Source organism: Aquarana catesbeiana, linkage group LG12 (assembly GCF_042186555.1).
Source record: "Aquarana catesbeiana isolate 2022-GZ linkage group LG12, ASM4218655v1, whole genome shotgun sequence".
Lineage (NCBI taxonomy): Eukaryota > Metazoa > Chordata > Amphibia > Anura > Ranidae > Aquarana > Aquarana catesbeiana.
The window spans coordinates 19,082,316-19,102,393 of record NC_133335.1 but is presented as its reverse complement, the minus strand read 5'-3'; the positions used below and the strand labels follow the sequence as shown (position 1 = coordinate 19,102,393).

The window sequence follows — 20,078 nt, the reverse complement described above, 5'->3', positions numbered from 1 at the left end:
AATGGGCACAGCAGGTATATAGACACTGGAACTCCGCACAGGGATGGTGGGAACCCTTCATAAATGGGCACAGCAGGTATATAGACACTGGAACTCAGCACAGGGATGGTGGGAACCCCTTATAATGGGCACAGCAGGTATACAGACCAGGGAACTCAGCACAGGGATGATGGGATCCCCTCACAATGCACACAGCAGGTGTACAGACCCGGGAACTCAGCACAGGGATGGTGGGAACCCCTCACAATATGCACAGCATGTGTACAGACCCGGGAACTCAGCACAGGGATGGTGGGAACCCCTCATAATGGTCACAGCAGGTGTACAGACCCGGGAACTCAGCACAGGGATGGTGGGGACCCCTCATAAGGGGCACAACAAGTGAACGGCTCCAGGAACTCGGCACAAAGATCTCAATGACAGTCTCTGAGAGACAGATAAGGCTGTGGAACTTTCCGGCATCCGCTATAAACTAAGATATGGGTTTGGGTGGACAGACACTCTGATATTAGAGTAAATGTGAGATAGTAGTGGAAGAGGTGCCTAAATACAGCGGGAAGGCACAATTAAGACAACTCGGAGGTGGTGTTAAATATTTATCATAAAGTGAATCAGAATTCTGTACAGATATACACAGGTTAATAATGTGACAGCCTCCTCTGCCCATCACTGGAAGCGTAGAACCTTGCCCACGTTGTACCCTGTAGCAGCTTACGTAATACAAGCACTCGGGTGTTCGCATCGAGAGTTTATAGTGGCAAATAGTGACGTGTGATGGGTAGAAGATCGCATGAAAATGAGGAACAAGAGGGGACAAAGGCACTTTCATCCACCCCTGTGCGATGATTGAACGATTCTGTCATGGAAAAATTTGCAGTTCAAATTTGGGTGCCCACTCCAGCGCGCTCTTCACCACCGCTAACGCTGCGGCCCCCAGAGCCACCGTCAGCCCCATGACCGCCAGCTTCACCAGTCTGTTAGTGCGGGGTTTGGTAAAGACGGACTTGGCTGCGTGCTCTGGACGGACAGAGTCTCTGAAACGGCGGCGGAGGACCATATCCGGCCGCTGCTGTGTGGATGCCAGCTCAAAGTCTTTAAAGGTGGAAACTGCCGTCCTGGAGGAAGGAAGAAAGAGATGCAAGTTAGAAGTGCCGATCTACACAGCATGTTAATATACACCAATTGTATCTTTTAGTGTAAATTAGCTAAATACATTCCAGGTACATCCAGAGTCTTACAGTTAGCCACTGTCTGAGTGGAAAAGCCTGTGTCCTGCCAGCATGCTGAAGAGTGGGACCATTGCTCTCTGTGGGGAGGAAAGCCGTCATTTCTCTGCAGAGGCTTTCTCCCTGCTGAGTTAGTGTCAGAGCTCTCCAGTAAGCGGGGAGAATGAGTTGTAATGACTTAGGGGGCGATTTATGAAAACCGTGCACCATCAGTAGAGGCGCAACGCACATTTTCATATTTACGAAATGGTGCCCCGGTAAAAGAGCGTGAATTCCCCCCCATTTACTATAGCGATCTTGGTGCACAGGAGAATGCAATCTGTGCGCCACTATGGACACGACATCTCCAAATCAATAAATATTGAGAGAAGACGGAGGTGCCAATATTACGGGGTGATGTGAGGAAGTTTAGTAACAACTGCCCAAGTAACAAATATACCCAAAATAGAATGAGAAAGTAACTTTTTCAGAGAAAGCCTGCTGTGCCCGCAAGTACGTTTAGAACTGCGTGAGATCAATGTAAGCACTGCGCATGCGCAATCGGCTGTTTGTTCACTGGGCGGCCAAAATCTTAGTAATTGTTAAGCAACGTAAATGCAATCGCATGGGTTGGACAGGCGCACCTCTAAACTTGACAATTTTTTTTTTTTTTATGCTGGTTCACCTTTATGTATTTTTTTTAAGGTGATATCCACACCGGTCATGTTAACCACTTCCGTCCGCCGCACGCCGATACACGTCCTAACTTTGAAGAGGGATATCTTTGTTATGGCAGCAGCTAGCTGCCATAACCCTGGTAACCTCTTCTTCGGCGGGTGGTCCGGTTTCCGATAGTGGTCTCTGCGTCAGATTCGCCACAAGATCACTTTTATCGGCGGCAGGAGAGGGCAGCCCCCCCTCCAACCGCTCTCCAGTGCCCTCCGTCGCCTTACTGGAGCCGTCGGTAGCGGCGGAGGTAATCAGATCCTTGTCCTTGCTGGTTATGGAGACGAGTGAGAGGAAGATGGCCCCAACCTGTCTCCATATCATTGCAGGGCAGAAGCGACGTCAAAACGTAACTTCCGCCCATAGCTCTTAAAGGGCCATTTTTTTTTGGAGATGCCATGTGCCATGTCCATCCACCTCTTCTGACAGATAGCTGCTTCCACATAGACAGCAAGGGTCCTTTCTACTCTGGCTGTGGCTGGTTTAAAAAAAAAAAATGGTAAAGGCTTGTTTACACCAGTGTTGTGCTCTGAAGAACAATCCGCAATGGTTTTGGCAGGAGGTGAGGAGGCGTTATGTTGCCACTACAAATCACTGCCATGTTGTCACTAAAAACCATTGCATGTAGTTGCACGGCAGCCCCATTGATTAGAATGGGTCGCATTCGGCAGGCAGTAATGCCTGCTAAACAAGATATGGGGTTTAATCCTTGCTGCAAAGCATTGTGGCTTTTGTAAACCACCATCCACTGCCTTTGCAGCTTAAGGGGGAGCGGTTGAGGGTGGGGGGGCTTGCAGAACTCAGCGGGAAGTGGGAGTGGGTACCTGTCAAAAGCAGGTACCCGCTCCCCCCTCCCTCCACAAGGTGCCAAATGTGACACCGGGGGGGAGGGGGGGGGGGAGGGGCAGACAAGTGGAGCTCCGCTATAATCTTAAAACTCTTACTGCAGTTCAGCAAATCTGGCAACTATTCTTTAAAGAGTAACTCCAATTTTGTTGAGAAAAAGAAAAATCTCCCCCCTGGGTGATCTATGTACATTGCAGGGATTATAAAACACACTTTGTTGCAGATTCCTACCTTTTGTCATTCTGAAGATATAGCTATTTGTTTGTCTGTGGCCATATGCAAAATTAATCTAATGGGAGCGATTTTATAATTATTAATTTTGCTTCTGCACCTGCAGGGCTCAAATGAAGAAAGTGGCAGGGTCTGCGTCCCTTTAGACGTGATTTTTTTTTCTTCGTGAGTATCTCACTGAAAATTAGATTTTTGTTGCCCAAAATTGGACTTGTATCTTTGTGCAGACTTCAGGGAAAATCAGTGAGCCAATCAGACAAGCAGGAAATTACATTTTTGGAGTATACTAGTCTGTGTACAGAACACCTCCAGGTTGCCAAATTGCATTTTACAGAAAATTACAGAGCTGCAGATTGACTAGGAAAGGTCATTATTTAATAACATTCAATTACAATATGACTTGAGTTGCAATTATATGCGCTATATTATTTTTTTATTTGCTAATTCTCTTGAAAGCGGAGTTACCCTTTCAAATAGAAGTTTCAGGGGAAAAAAAATGTAAATAAAATAAATAAATACTACATCTCTGCAATACATACGGATTTCCCAAAGTTGTATCCCTTTAAGATGCTGAAAATACAGAAATCAACTGTTGATCTGCTAGATATGCGAGGTAATCTATAAGCTTGTTCCATGTAGAATGTTCACTTTGAAGGTAAATCAGGGGATTTCATACCTTTACAACAGTAACTAAAAATATCAATCTCCATAACATAAGTGGGTGATTTGTTAGATCTCCAGACTATGATGAATGCGCTAGCATCTCAAAAAATTAAAATATCGTCAAAAAGTTAATTTATTTCAGTAATTTAATTCAAAAAGTGAAGCTCATATATTTTATATAGATGCGTTACACACAGAGGGATATATTTCAAGCATTTCTTTCTTTTAATTTTGATGATTAAGGCTTACAGCGAGTGAAAACCCAACATTCAGTAGCTCAGAAAATTAGAATATTACATAAGAACAATAAAAAAAAGGATTTTTAATACAGAAATGTTGGCTTAGTGAAAAGTCTGTCCATGTACAGTATAGTATGCACTCAATACTTGGTCGGGGCTACTTTTGCAATTATTACGGCATCAATGTGGCGTGGCATGGAGGTGATCAGCCTGTGGCACTGCTGAGGTGTTATGGAAGTCCAGGTTGCATTGATAGCGGCTTTCAGCTCTTCTGCATTGTTGGGTCTGGTGTCTCTCATCTTCCTCTTGATTCTCAGATTCTCTATGGGGTTTAGGTCAGGCAAGTTTGCTGGCCAATCAAGCACAGTGATACCATCCATGATCATTAAACCAGGTATTGGTACTTTTGGCAGTGTGGGCAGGTGCCAAGTCCTGCTGGAAAATGAAATCAGCATCTCCATAAAGCTGGTCAGCAGAGGGAAGCATGAAGTGCTCTAGAATTTCCTGGTAGAGGCCTGCGCTGACTTTGGACTTGATAAAACACAGTGGACCAATACCAGCAGATGACATGGCTCCCCAAATCATCACTGACTGTGGAAACTTTACACTGGACCTCATGCAACTTGGATTCTGTGCCTCTCCACTCCTCCTCCAGACTCTGGGACCTCGATTTCCAAATGAAATGCAACATTTTCTTTCATCTAGAAAGAGGACTTTGGACCACTGAGCAACAGTCCAGTCCTTTTTCTCCTTGTTGTCTCTGGTTCAGGAGTGCCATGACACCAGGAATGCGACAGTTGTAGCCCATGTCCTGGATACGTCTGTGTGCGGTGGCTCTGACACCAGCCGTAGTCCACTCCTTGTGAAACTCCCCCAAATTCTTGAATGGCCTTTGCTTCACAATCCTCTCAAGGCTGCAGTTATCCCTGTTGCTTGTGCACCTTTTTCTACCACACTTTTTCTTTCCACTCAACTTTACATTAATATGCTTGGATACAGCACTCTGTGAACAGCCAGCTTCTTTAGCAATGACCTTTTGTGACTTACCCTTCTTGTGGAGGGCATCAATGACTGTCTTCTGGACAACTGTCAATCAGCAGTCTACCCCATGATTGTGTAACCTACTGAACCAGACTGAGAGACCATTTAAAGCAGGGGTCTCAAACTGGCGGCCCTCCAGCTGTTGCAAAAACTACAAAGTCCTATGAGGCATTGCAAGGCTGACAGTTACAAGCATGACTCCCACAGGCAGAGGCATGATGGGACTTGTAGTTCCACAACAGCTGGCAGGCCCCCAGTTTGAGATCCCTGATTTAAAGGCTCAGGAAACCTTTACAGGTGTTTTGAGTTAATTTGATTATTAGGAGTGTGACACCGCGAGTCTACAATATTCAACTTTTTCACAATATTCTAATTTTCCGAGATACTGAATTTTGGGTTTTCACTAGCTGCAAGCCATAATCATCAAAATTAAAAGAAAGAAAATATATAACTCTGTGTTTAATGAATCTATATAATATATGGGTTTCACTTTTTACATTGAATTACTGAAATAAAATAACTTTTTGATGATATTCTAATTTATTTGAGATGCACCTGTAAATAGCTGAGAACCAGCGAGCTAGGGATGTGGGAACACCCCGGATGTAATAGAAAGAGTGAGATACCAAGGTCGGCAGGAACATGGGCTCTTCAGAGAGGAGATATCAATGTGTGAATCCTTCCCCCCCATTCAGGAGAACTCAGCAGATGACTGGACCCTACCTACATGTGAACGATTGCTATATAGTGGACTGACCATCCATCAACAGGAAGGGACATCAATGTACCAAGATGGTTCCCGCACTTACCTCTCAGCCTGGTGCTGCTGGGCGGCTTCCCTAGACATCTCAGAAGGTGGAAACTGAACAAAGAGGTCGCCGGCTTTGCTGATGAGAGTCTCGTAGGGCAGATCTTGTGGGATCTGTGACAACAGGTGGTGTACGGAGGCCATGTCACATTCACACTCTAGTACCTCTTCCTCTCTGTGCAGCACAATCTGCAGAAAACGACATAGGGGACCCTCCTTCATCAACAAGCCACAAAGAACTACTTCTGTTGGTCAAACCAACCAATCCTATTCTCTCCCAGAACCTCTAAATGTCTGCATGTCAGGTCTGCTTTCCAACTCAGTGCCTCAAAGTGTGGAAGACCTGCTATACTGATATCTTAGAGAGAGAGAGAGGACTAGAGGGGGTGCTTATAATGTTTCACTGTATAAAAGTACAGTTATTCTTTAAGACAGGGGTCTCCAAACTTTCTAAACAAAGGGCCAGTTTACTGTCCTTCAGTGTTTAGGGGGGGGGGGGGGGATATAGTTCCCCATCATTGCTGTCAGTGGGTGGAAAAGTGCCCCATCATTGGTGTCATGGGAGGAGTAGCGCCCCATCATTGGTGTCAGTGGAAGGAATAGTGTCCCATCATTGGTGTCACTGGGAGGAATAGTGTTCCATCATTGGTGTCATTTGAAGGAATAGTGCCCTATCATTAATGTCAGTGGGAGGAGTAACGCCACATCACTGGTGTCAGTGGGAGGAATAGTGCCCCCTCATTGGTGTCACTGGGAGGAATAGTGTCCCATCATTGGTGTCATTTGAAGGAATAGTGCCCTATTGTTGATGTCAGTGGAAGGAATAGTGCCTAATCATTGGTGTCAGTGGGAAGAATAGTGCCACTACTTTAAGATATGGATGGAGGCGGGGCCACACTTTTGACCAAAGCAGCTGGTTTTAAACTGGTATACCAGAAGACTACGTGTTTCATGGCACCCAACATACAGGGACCACAAGTTGCTGTTTTTTCCCCACTTTAGGTCTACTTTAAAAAGGTCAGTCCTCCCAAAAAGGCATTACAGCTAAAGGTGAATGCTAGTGCAAAGAATCCAAAAGGGAATCAACTGGCAAATATGCCATAATGGGATTTATGGGATTACCTCTTGCACCATAAAATGTAACCTTTTATTCTTAAGTCCCATATTGCCTTTTCCATGATGCAAAAGCCCAGAAGAGGAATGGACTTGGGAGATCTAACTAGACCAATAGATGAGTGTGCCCACCAAAATCCAAGATTTTTGGAGGACTGATAAAAACTAGAGCTGTAGCTAGCAGTGAACAACCAATTTATCCTTCTCTCTCATGAAGGGTGCCTGGGCTAGATATAGCGGGAGCACCGAGATCCTTACCACAGCAGCAAAGTAGATGGGCATGAGCGGGTGACAGGCCAGGAAGAAGTCATACAGCCTCACCACATGCCTAAAATCAGACAGGACGTGCCCAAACCAGGTGATGAGCCAGCTCAAGGCAAATATGGTGCCCACCTCCGCCCTGCCAAGAATAGAAGATGGGAGTAAGCAACTTCAACGTAAAAAAGATGGCGGATTAAGAGGGATGGCACTCTGGCCGCACTCACCTTTGCATGAAGTCGTGCAGCACTGGGTTCACCAGTTCTATAATAGGCATCAGGTAGTTAAGAATGTGTTTGGTGTTATCCATGCTAGGATCCATGAAGTCCCTATTAGAAGACACATGTCAGTCTTCCAAGTAGAGTCAATGCATAGTACATAGGTGTGCGCAGCCTATTGCATTGGGGTGTGCGCAGCCTATTCGATTGGAGTGTGCACCCCAAAGCTCAAACACATATGCGTGTGTATATTATAACAGCAATTCATGCAAATATGTGGCTCCTCGGCGCCCAGGACCAAGTTTTGATGCACTTACAATAGTGTAGACAAGTATAAGGTTAAAGGATGAGAGACAAGACTCACATGCTGCTTGGATCTGTGGCCGTGCATGACGTCACTGCCAAAGGCTCCACCCAACACGTTTTGTCCAATGATGTCTTTAGGGGACAGCGAATAATGCTAATGCACACAGGGTGATTAGGGTGTGCCCAAACACACCTGGCACACCCCATGTACATGCCTATGTGCTGAGTATTATAAGCAAATTCTGAGTGGGCTTTCAAACGATGGCAGTTTTCTACATCCCAAGAGGCGCAAACATTATATACCCGTTTACACAGGTCAAAGGCACTCGCTCCACATTTAAATAACATTAAAAGGGTTCTAAATGAAAAATGTTTTCTACCTTAATGCATTTTCTGCATTAAGGTAAAAAAACCTTTCAAAATCTGTTTACCCGAGTTCGATCTTGATCCAGCGCTGTGCCCATCTGCAGCAGCTCCTTTTCCACTCTTCAGGGAGACTCTGCACCAGTGGGAGCCATTGGGTGTCAAAACCTGTGTGGAGGGAGCAGGAGGCAGAGCCTGGGCGGCGTGGCGTGTGTCTATAGATGCACACAGCCTGGCTCAGGATCGAGCCCACATGAGTGCCCCTATAGCAAGCAGCTTGCTATGGGGGCACTCGGAGGAGGAGCGGATAAAGCCAGCGGGGGACCCAGAAGAGGCGGTTCGAGGCCGCTCTGTGCAATACCATTGCACAGAGCAGGGAAGTATAAAACATGTTTAATATTTAAAGAAAAAAATCTAGCACAATCACTTTAATAGAGGTGTTTAGGGGGTTAGGAGGACCAATGAAATGCTTCATGCATTTTACACCATATTAGTAAAATGAGAATCCTTAGTTATAATACATGTTTACCTTTCACCCATTTACATCACCGAGGTATGAAAACATATAGAGAGCAGGGAGTTTTGCAAGATGCTGCATTGTTGTATATTTTATAACACATTTACACAGCTGACATCCTTTGTGGAACTACAAGTCCCAAAAGCTCAAGATCAGCCCAGCAAGCTAGAAAATTGCAGCTCCACAATTTCTTTTATGTTTGGTGAGTGACTGCAGAGTAGGATGTGGATATTATACAGGCTAAAGGGGTGTGGAGTCACTCAACAAGAACAGCAGGGTGCACACAAACCCACCTTAGGTGATGTGTGGACAGTTTATCCACCAGCAGAGTGGCCAGCGGCCCACCCACCACCAGCAGGAAAGTGACGACAATGTCGTGATATCCCTGGTAATAGTGCAACTGGGAGTTTCGAGCCAAAACCTGTAGGATGATGTCAATCAGTTGCTCCTGCAAATCTTCCCGTTCCTTTAAAGGCATTCCTGAGAGGCAAAACCAGATAGATAGAGTATCCCGTGATTGATATCAAAGACCCCCCAACAGTCACCCCCTCCAGCACCAAGATATACAAAAGGGATGAGGCAGCTTCCGTCGCTTTTAAAAGTCAGTCAGAAAATGTAAAAACAAGCCCTGAAGTGAGTGGTGTATTTTCAGGACCACCATATAGAACATAAATGTCATGTATATAAAGTATAACTAAATGTAAAACATTTTTTTTTTAAGTTTTGGATATGGATTAGAACCCCTGTCAGTTTTTACTGCCTGTGCCCCATTAGGGAGATTCCACCTCTCTATTTGTCCCATTTATCATTATTGAAACTGAAAGTAAAAGAAAATCCCAAATTTTGGGTTGCCCCAGAAAAGTATTCGAGGGGAAATCTTCCAATGGGGACACTAGTTATGGTAACCTGGGCTAATTCCCTTAATTTGCCGAGATTTCCTCTCACTTCCTGTTTGGCTATGGGACAGGAAGTGAAAGGAAATCTCTGCAATAGGATACAGATGCCGGAAAAAAATAAATTGACAGGAGTTAGAACCCTCCCTTACTGTATACAAAATGACAAAAAAAAGTTTTGCCCATAGTTCTACTTTAAGACCCTGGATCTCTCCTCTACCCTTGGAAGCATCAGATCAAAAAAAAATAAATAAATAAAAATACCAGTGATCTGATGCAAAATTTGCAATGTTTACATTTGTCCTAAACCTGAATGACCTCATGATGTTGCTTGTGGCCTCCTAGATCATAGAGGTGATCAGAGACGATGTGATCTCTCTTCACCTCTATGGCCAGCCAGTGATAACCACCAGATAATTTCCCAGGCTCACCAGTGAGTACAGTAGGCCCAAGAAACACTGGAGAGCAGCAGGGCGGGGGGTGGGGTGTTTATGTGTGGTGGGGCGACCCCTCCTGCTTATTCTTAAAGCGATCCAGCGGCTAATCAGCCACTTGGATCGCCTTTAGCTGAAATAGAATCAGCAGCTCAACAAAAGCAATACCGGGGTTATAACTGACAGCTGCAACTACTTCAAAACCGCAACATATACATATAATATATATATATATATATATATATATATATATATATATATATATATATATATATATATATATATATATATAGCAATCCTTAAGTGGCTAGGCGAGCATGGGGAGTTACAGGGTAGGGACACAAAAAAAAAAAAAATTTACAAAAAGGATGTTTTGATTTTTTTTTTGTTGTTTTTTTTTTTTACAATAGCAGGGGGTGAAAGTCTTTTTTAACCACTTCCCGCCGGACCTATAGCAAACCGATAGCAGGGTGGGGGTTTCATTGTTTTGACTGGATGTCATATGACGTTATTCAGAATGCAGCGCAGCACACCGCATCTTTGATCATGGTAAAGAGCCTATGAAGTAGGCTCTTTACCATGTGGTCAGCTGTGTCCAGTCACAGCTGATCACAGTGTAAATAGGAAGTGCTGGTTATCGGCATTCCTCTCCTCAGGCTGACAGCGATTGAGGAGAGGAGAGCAGTGCAATAATAGTCAGTGAAGCCCATCAGTGCCCACTAATGATGCCTGTCATCAGTGTCACCCATCTGTGCCTTATTTACAAATTTTTCTGACAAACTAAGAAAAACTTTTTTTGTTTTTCAAAATTTTCGATCTTTTTTAGATTGTTTAGCAAAAAATTAAAACCCCAGTGGTGATTATCCAATTGCGGACCACCAATCGTCGTTATACATCAGAACTTTGAAGAGGAATATCGTTCTTATAGCAGCAGATAGCTGCCATAACCCCAGTATCCTCTTCTTCAGAGGGTGGTCCGCTTTTAGATAATAGTGGTCTCTGCGGCTAATTCGCCACGAGATTACTTTTATCGGGGGCGGGAGAGGGCCCCCACCTCCCGCCGTGCTCCACTTACCGGAGACGCCGGGGACAATCGCGTCCTCTCCCCTCACAGGCTGGCTGCCGAGTGAGGGGAGGATGGCCCCCACTAGGCTCCATAGCATTGACTGGCGGAAGCGATGTCAAATGTCACTTCCGCCCAAATGCTCTTAAAAAGGAGAAATTTTTTATTCAATTTTTTTATTGCATTTGAGTGTAAATATGAGATCTGAGGTCTTTTTGACCCCCCAGATCTCATATTTAAGAGGTCCTGTCATGCTTTTTTTTCTATTACAAGGGATGTTTACATTCCTTGTAATAAGAATAAAAGTGACCTTTTTTTTTTTTTTTTTTTTAAAAGGACAGTGTCAAAATAAAAAGTAAAATAAGGAAAAAAAAAAAAAATATATATATATATATAATTTATAGCGCCCCGTCCCGAAGAGCTTGCGCGCAGAAGCAAACGCATATGTGAGTAGCGCCCGCATATGAAGACGGTATTCAAACCACACATGTGAGGTATCGCCGCGATCGGTAGAGCGAGAGCAATAATTCTAGCCCTAGACCTCCTCTGTAACTCAAGACTGGTAACCTGTAGAAATTTTTAAGTGCCGCCTATGAAGATTTTTAGGGGTAAAAGTTTGTCGCCATTCCACGAGCGGGCGCAATTTTGAAGCGTGACATGTTGGGTATCAATTTACTCAGCGTAACATTGTCTTTCACAATATAAAAAAAATTGGGCTAATTTTACTGTCGTCTTATTTTTTAATTTAAAAAAGTGTAATTCTTCCAAAAAAAGTGCGCTTGCAAGACCGCTGTGCAAATACAGTGTGACAGAAAGTATTGCAACGACCGCCATTTTATTCTCTAGGGTGTTAGAAAAAAAATATATAATGTTTGGGGGTTCTAAGTAATTTTCTAGTAAAAAAAATGATTTTAACTTGTAAACAACGAGTCTGAAAAATAGGCCCACTCCTTAAAGAGGAAGTAAACCCTAATGGGTTTACTTCCTCTTTGTTTCCCTGCAAAGGTAAAGCATAATGGGATACTGTGCATCGCATAGTAGCCCATTGTGTGTCACTTACCTGACACAGGAGCCTGCGATTTCACCGCTGTCCCCCTCTGCTATGGAGCGTCCATCTTCTTCCCGGGTATCGTGGCTCCGGCACTGCGATTGTCCGGAGCCGCGATGACGTCACTCCCGCGCATGCGCACGGGAGCCGCCACTAACGGCATATCGCCGTTAGCAGCGGCATGCTCAGTGCGCCTGCGCGCCGCTGTCTACGGCGCCTGTCTTTTTGCAAATACCTCCTAAACCGTGTAGGTTTAGGAGATATTTCTTGGACTTACAAGTAAGCCTTAATCTAGGCTTACCTGTAGGTCAAAGTGGTCTGTAAGGGTTTACAACCACTTTAAGTGGTTATAGACCTGCAACTAAAGCTCTGTTTCCGAAAAATGATAAAAATGTCATATGGGTACAGTGCTGTATGACCATCCTATGTCAAAGTGTGAGATCGCTGAAAGCTGGCCTGGGCAGGAAGGGGGTAAACGTGCCCGGTACTGAAGTGGTTAAGTAAGCCGATACTCATATATAATTTATTTGCTTATAATTTTTTTCTCTTTAGTATTAGTACTATTCTTCTCAGTGAGACAATTTCCAGCTGGTGTGGACTGACAAGTCTGCCTGTCCTGCGGATGACGGTCAGGAGACGGCACTGAGAACCCAGGCTGCCCCATCCCTGTTGTACCCATTCACCCCCCCTGATCCCAACATTTACCCGCACACTTTACCTGGAGGGAATCGTCGCAGCGAGCGCCTGACATCTAGCAGGACTTGCTCGTAATCTTTATTGTTGACCCGCAGCTCAGGCCCTGCACAGACCATGTTATACGGTAATCAGCAATGTAGCACATACACCTAAAAAAAAAATACAACCTTTTGGCTGCAGCCACGTTGTGGTACCTGGGGGCGGGGGCAGCTCGTCGGTATTGACGTTGAGGAGTTTGGGCCAGACTTGGCAGCGGATCTCGTCAGTTAGCAGCCCTCCCTCGCTGATCGCCATCCTCCGCAGGGTGGCTACATCGGGAGGGTCCTTGTTCAGGGCTTTCTGGATGTCGGAGAGCTTACGGCGCCGGCGGAAATCACTGCCTGATGACGCAGAAAACAACATGAGCAACCAACACTTCTGGACCATAAAACTATATCTAAAAGTAAAAAGGTTTTCTTTTTTAGTTTTTGGTACAGTAGGGGAAGGGGTTAAACCCAGGGACATCTGTCTGATAGACATTTCCTTACTTTCCTGATCTGTATGGAGGCAGGAAGTGATCGAAAATCACCCCAATGGGATGCCAATCACCTTGTCAGGGATGATACCATCCATCACCCAGTGCCCTATATACCTTGTAGTTCTGCCATTCTTGCATCCCCTAGCCCAGTGATGGCGAACCTGGGCACCCCAGAGGTTTTTGAACTAAATTTCCCATGATGCTCAGCTACACTGCAGAGTGCATGAGCATCATGGGAAATGTAGTTCCAAAACCTCTGGGGTGCCAAGGTTCGCCATCATTGCCCTAGCCTCTCCATTCCCAGAACATCATTACCCAGCATATGTCAACCTGTAGTGTCCTGATAACCACCATACAGTGGGGAGAACAAGTATTTGATACATTTTGCAGGTTTTCCTACTTACAAAGCATGTAGGAGGTCTATAATTTTTATCAGAGGTACTCTTCAACTGTGAGAGACGGAATCTAAAACAAAAATCCAGAAAATCACATTGTATGATTTTTAAGTAATTCATTTGCATTTTATTGCATGACATAGGTATTTGATACATCAGAAAAGCAGAACTTAATATTTTGTACAGAAACCTTTGTTTGCAGTTACAGAGATCATACGTTTCCTGTAGTTCTTGACCAGGTTTGCACACACTGCAGCAGGGATTTTGGCCCACTCCTCCATACAGACCTTCTCCACATCCTTCAGGTTTCGGGGCTGTCGCTGGGCAATACGGACTTTCAGCTCCCTCCAAAGACTTTCTATTGGGTTCAGGTTGGGAGACTGGCTAGGCCACTGCAGGACCTTGAGATGCTTCTTACGGAGCCACTCCTTAGTTGCCCTGGCTGTATGTTTCGGGTTGTTGTCATGCTGGAAGACCCAGCCACGACCCATCTTCAATGCTCTTACTGAGGGAAGGAGGTTGTTGGCCAAGATCTCGCGATACATGGCCCCATCCATCCTCCCCTCAATGCGGTGCAGTCGTCTTGTCCTCTTTCCAGAAAAGTAGCCCCAAAGAATTATGTTTGCACCTCCATGCTTCACAGTTGGGATGGTGTTCTTGGGGTTGTACTCATCCTTCTTCCTCCTCCAAAAACAGCGGGTGGAGTTTAGACCAAAAAGCTCTATTTTTGTCTCATCAGACCACGTGATCTTCTCCCATTCCTCCTCTGGATCATCCAGATGGTCATTGGCAAACTTCAGATGGGCCTGGACATGCGCTGGCTTGAGCAGGGGGACCTTGCGTGCGCTGCAGGATTTTAATCCATGACGGCGTAGTGTGTTACTAATAGTTTTCTTTGAGATTGTGGAACCAGCTCTCTTCAGGTCATTGACCAGGTCCTGCCGTTTAGTTCTGGGCTGATCCCTCACCTTCCTCATGATTACTGATGACCCAGGAGGTGAGATTCTGCATCGATCCCCAGACCGAGGGAGATGGACTGTCATCTTGAACTTTTTCCATTTTCTAATAATTGTGCCAACAGTTGATGCCTTCTCACCAAGCTGCTTGCCTATTGTCCTGCAGCCCATCCCCCAGCCTTGTGCAGGTCTACAATTTTATCCGCAATGTCCTTACACAGCTCTCTGGTCTTGGCCATTGTGGAGAAGTTGGAGTCTGATTGATTGAGTGTGTGGACAGGTGTCTTTTATACAGGTAACAAGTTCAAACAAGTGCAGTTAATACAGGTAATGAGTAGAGAGCTGGAATTCTTACTGGTTGGTAGGTGATCAAATACTTATGTCATGCAATAAAATGCTAATTCATTATTTAAAAATCATACAATGTGATTTTCTGGATTTTTGTTTTAGATTCCGTCTCTCCCAGTTGAAGAGTACCTCTGATAAAAATGACAGACCTCTACATGCTTTGTAAGTAGGAAAACCTGTAAAATCAGCCGTGTATCAAATACTTTTTCCTCCCCACCATGGGTCACCCTGCAGAACCCCAATACCAGCCATAGATCATTTTGTAGTACTTTGGTCCTGTAGAGCCCTGGTACTCTGTACTGCCTATACCACCATATAGTGCTCTGGTGCCCATCATATATCACCCTGTAGTGTCCCAGTACCCACCATATGATGCGTAGAATCCTGGTACCCAGTATATGTAGCCTGTACTCCCTCAGTACCTGGCATCTATCACCCTGTAGTGCTCTGGTGTCTGGAATACATCACCCTGTAGTGCCCTTGGACCTGACATCTGTTACCCTGGACTACCCCAGTATTCGCCATATTTCACTCTGTAGTACCCACTGGACCTGGCTTGTGTCACTCTGTAGTACCCACTGGACCTGGCTTGTGTCACCCTGTACTACCAAGGTACCTGGCATATGTCACCCTGTAGTGTGCCAGTAGCCGCTATATGACACAAAGTAGAATCCTGGTAGCCAGTATATGTAGCCTGTACTCCCTCAGTACCTGGCATCTATCACTCTGTACTGCTCTTGGACCTGGTATATTACCCTGTAGTACCCCAGTATCTGGAATATTTCACCCTGTAGTTCCCACCAAATGTCCCCCTGCAGTACCACTGAACCTGACTTGTGTCACTCTGTACTGCCAAGGTACCCGGCATATGTCACCCTGCAGTACCCCGGTACCTGTCATGTGTCCCCCTCTGGTACCCCGGTACCTGTCACGTGTCCCCCTCTAGTACCCCGGTACCTGTCATGTGTCCCCCTCTAGTACCCGTCACGTGTCCCCCTCTGGTACCCCGGTACCTGTCACGTGTCCCCCTCTAGTACCCCGGTACCTGTCATGTGTCCCCCTCTAGTACCCCGGTACCTGTCACGTGTCCCCCTCTAGTACCCCGGTACCTGTCATGTGTCCCCCTCTGGTACCCCGGTACCTGTCATGTGTCCCCCTCTGGTACCCCGGTACCTGTCACGTGTCCCCCTCTGGTACCCCGGTACCTGTCACGTGTCCCCCTCTAGTACCCCGGTACCTGTCATGTGTCCCCCTCTAGTACCCCGGTACCTGTCACGTGTCCCCCTCTAGTACCCCGGTACCTGTCACGTGTCCCCCTCTAGTACCCCGGTACCTGTCACGTGTCCCCCTCTGGTACCCCGGTACCTGTCATGTGTCCCCCCTCTAGTACCCCGGTACCTGTCACGTGTCCCCCTCTAGTACCCCGGTACCTGTCACGTGTCCCCCTCTAGTACCCCGGTACCTGTCACGTGTCCCCCTCTGGTACCCCGGTACATGTCACGTGTCCCCCTCTGGTACCCCGGTACCTGTCACGTGTCCCCCTCTGGTACCCCGGTACCTGTCACGTGTCCCCCTCTGGTACCCCGGTACCTGTCATGTGTCCCCCTCTGGTACCCCGGTACCTGTCACGTGTCCCCCTCTGGTACCCCGGTACCTGTCACGTGTCCCCCTCTGGTACCCCGGTACCTGTCACGTGTCCCCCTCTGGTACCCCGGTACCTGTCATGTGTCCCCCTCTGGTACCCCGGTACCTGTCATGTGTCCCCCTCTGGTACCCCGGTACCTGTCACGTGTCCCCCTCTGGTACCCCGGTACCTGTCACGTGTCCCCCTCTGGTACCCCGGTACCTGTCACGTGTCCCCCTCTGGTACCCCGGTACCTGTCATGTGTCCCCCCTCTAGTACCCCGGTACATGTCACGTGTCCCCCTCTGGTACCCCGGTACATGTCACGTGTCCCCCTCTGGTACCCCGGTACATGTCACGTGTCCCCCTCTAGTACCCCGGTACATGTCATGTGTCCCCCTCTAGTACCCCGGTACATGTCATGTGTCCCCCTCTAGTACCCCGGTACATGTCACGTGTCCCCCTCTAGTACCCCGGTACATGTCACGTGTCCCCCTCTAGTACCCCGGTACATGTCATGTGTCCCCCTCTAGTACCCCGGTACATGTCATGTGTCCCCCTCTAGTACCCCGGTACATGTCACGTGTCCCCCTCTAGTACCCCGGTACATGTCATGTGTCCCCCTCTAGTACCCCGGTACATGTCATGTGTCCCCCTCTAGTACCCCGATACCTGTCATGTGTCCCCCTCTAGTACCCCGGTACATGTCACGTGTCCCCCTCTAGTACCCCGGTACATGTCATGTGTCCCCCTCTAGGCTCAGGTACCCGGTATACATCTAGCCCCCCATATAGTCCTGTGTACAAACACCCCTCCCCCTGTACACCGCACTCACTCCAGGCCCCTCTCGTATTACCGTGCTTCCCCGGCTCCGCCCTCATGCTCGTACGGAGCGGGGGGTGGAGTCACCGGCCCCGTTACCGACCCCACTTCCTGGGTACACTTCCGTACAGCAGCCTCATGATGACGTCACGCGACCCGAGACTGCGCCGTGAGCGATCAGCTGCTGACCCCGTGACCACCGCTCAGCCCGCCCCTAGATGGGAGTGTCAGCCTCGTGACCACGCCCACTCACTGGGTCAGCGTAGCAGAGGGCTCTTCTCCCTGTACTGTGTACAACTGTCACTCCTCTCCTCTCCTCCATTCACATACAGGCTTAGGAGATTCCCCATTGGAAGATTTCCTCTCATCCCCTGTTCTGTGACAACAGATTTCACATCACTTCCTGTCCTAGTGACCACCAGAGCAAATAGAGGCTGAATCTCCCCTGTGGGGACACAGGCAGCAACAAAATACCTGGCCGGGGTTCTAACCCTTCTACGCTTTATCCAAACTGTAAATAAAAATGTTAAAGGAAACACTTTCCATCATTTATTCCATATTTTACATGTACTTTAATGATCTGGATTCCATAAAAGACACAAATTCATGCAGATCTGGAATCATCATTATATGTATTTCCTTCAATATAAGAGCCTGGATGGGACCTGATATCAGCCTACTGTACAGCAGGGCTAAGAGTGGGAAAGGGAGAAGCAGCACAAGGTGCCAATCAGGTGTGCCGCAGTGCAAGAACACGCGGATAGGAGGAGAAAACAGAGGGATGAGCTCATCAGCCCTGCTTCTCCTTTCACTGTCCAATCACAGGCTGGGGGGAGGGGCAAGGCATCTCTACACCGGCACTGCAATGCATACCACCAAGCACTGTGTGCATTACGGAGGGCTGTGCTTCAAAAAATGCAGCAGGCACTACGTTGTCCCATGTGTTGAGGTACATTACATTATCCCACGCCAAAAAAAATATTTTGCCCCTCCCCCCAATCCATACCAGGCCCTTACCAGAGCATGCAGCTAAGGAAAAGGGGTGGGTGAGCGAGCCCCTTTTCCTGAACCATTCCAGGCCACATGCCCTCAACATGGGGGGGCTTTGCATCTTGTCCCCATGTTGATGGGGACAAGGGCCTCTTCCCAACAACCTGGGCCCGGTAGTTGTGGGGGGTAATTTATCGGCCCCCAGATCCCACCCACCCCCAAAGTGAATGAGTATGGGGTACATAGTACCTATACTCATTTACCAAAACGAAGGGCCTGGTATGGCTTGGGGGGACCCCCATGCTGTTTTTTTGCTCCTCAACAACTGATGACTCAGCAGCAGGGATGAGTCACTGGTTGTTAGAATGCCAGCGGGTGCCAGCTCCCTAACCGATGACTCAGCAGCAGGGGTGAGTCACTGGTTGTTAGGATACCAGCGGGTGCCGGCTCCCTAACAACCAATGACTCAGCAGAAGGGATGAGTCACTGATTGTTAGAATGCCAGCTTCTTAACCGATGTGTCAGGAAAAGCCTTCCAGCAAATGTTCCAGCAATGTGAAGGCTAGAAGGATGCCTGTGCGCAGAAGAGCCGTCCGGTGCACGTGCATGCGCAATAGCGCGCACCCCTTGTGACAGCACTTGGTGCCAAGATGTGCTATTTAAAGGGGACTGATGCATTGCTGCCTTGCTTTCCGGTCTACAGCGTTCCTGAAGACCCCTGCTGCCCTGTTACATTGTTACCTGAATCTCTGAATCTATTATCTAACTTGGACTGTTCCTGACTACCCTGTTTGCTGCCTGCCCTGATCCCGGCTTGGACTTTGATTATTCTTTTGGATTGCCCTTCTGTACCTGATCTGCCCGCCTGTGTTTTGACCCGGCTTGTCTGCACCCTGCTACTGGACTACAGTACACCTCCCTGCTGCCTGCATCCTGCTGCCGGACTACAGAACACCTCCCTGCTGTCTGCATCCTGCTGCTGGACTACAGAACACCTCCCTGCTGTCTGCATCCTGCTGCTAGACTACAGAACACCTCCCTGCTGTCTGCATCCTGCTGCTGGACTACGGAGCACCTCCCTGCTGTCTGCATCCTGCTGCCAGACTACAGAACACCTCCCTGCTGTCTGCATCCTGCTCCTGGACTACAGAACACCTCCTTGCTGTCTGCATCCTGCTGCTGGACTACAGAACACCTCCCTGCTGTCTGCATCCTGCTGCTGAACTACGGAGCACCTCCCTGCTGATTACAGGATCCAGCCCTCTACTCCAGCTCTCCAGTCAGGCACTTGTGCCCCTTTGTACTCTCGAGCCCCTGTCAACACTACCAGGGGTTCCCGAGTCAGAGGTTTACGAGAGGCCGTTCCCTGCATTCCGGGCTCTACCTACCAGGTACGTGACACGATGACTCAGCAGCAGGGACGAGTCACTAGTTGTTAAGTAGCTGGAAACCGCTGGCGTCCTAACAACCGATGACTCAGCAGCAGGGACGAGTCACTGGCTGTTAGGACGCCAGCGGTTTCCGGCTCCTTACTAAACGATGACTCAGCAGCGGGGATGAGTCACTGGTTGTTAGGATGCCAGCGGGTGCTGGCTCCTTAACAACCAATAACTCAGCAGCAGGGATGAGTCACTGGTTATTAGAACGCCAGCGGTTTCCTGCTCCTTAAAGCGGAGTTCCACCCAAAAATGGAACTTCCGCTTTAAGTACTGGTGACCTTCTGACATGCCACATTTGGCATGTAATTTTTTTGTTTTGG

The 20,078-nt window shown here is 47.5% G+C and overlaps 1 protein-coding gene across 1 annotated transcript; it reads right to left on the bottom strand.

Annotated features, from left to right (window-relative positions):
- Positions 1–583: 583 nt before the first annotated feature.
- On the bottom strand, positions 584–17,533 carry TBC1D20 (TBC1 domain family member 20). The gene is made up of 8 exons (XM_073607298.1): positions 17,364–17,533; positions 12,863–13,048; positions 12,691–12,771; positions 8,828–9,014; positions 7,358–7,459; positions 7,131–7,272; positions 5,761–5,948; positions 584–1,115 (listed from the first exon to the last, which is right to left on the bottom strand). Exons 1-8 carry the CDS (start codon positions 17,386–17,388, stop codon positions 860–862), a joined length of 1,167 nt encoding a protein of 388 aa, XP_073463399.1. The 5' UTR covers positions 17,389–17,533; the 3' UTR covers positions 584–859.
- Between the last annotated feature and the right edge of the window lie 2,545 nt (positions 17,534–20,078).

Bases quoted from the DNA above. Each gene is read 5' to 3' on its own strand.
- TBC1D20 (XM_073607298.1), bottom strand. From the start codon at position 17,388: ATGAGGGCGGAGCCGGGGAAGCACG. The intron at 9,015-12,690 runs GTAAAGTGTGCG...TTTGCCTCTCAG, and splicing joins GCTGCGACGATTCCCTCCAG to GAATGCCTTTAAAGGAACGG. The intron at 7,460-8,827 runs GTGGGTTTGTGT...GTCTTCTAATAG, and splicing joins CTGTCCACACATCACCTAAG to GGACTTCATGGATCCTAGCA.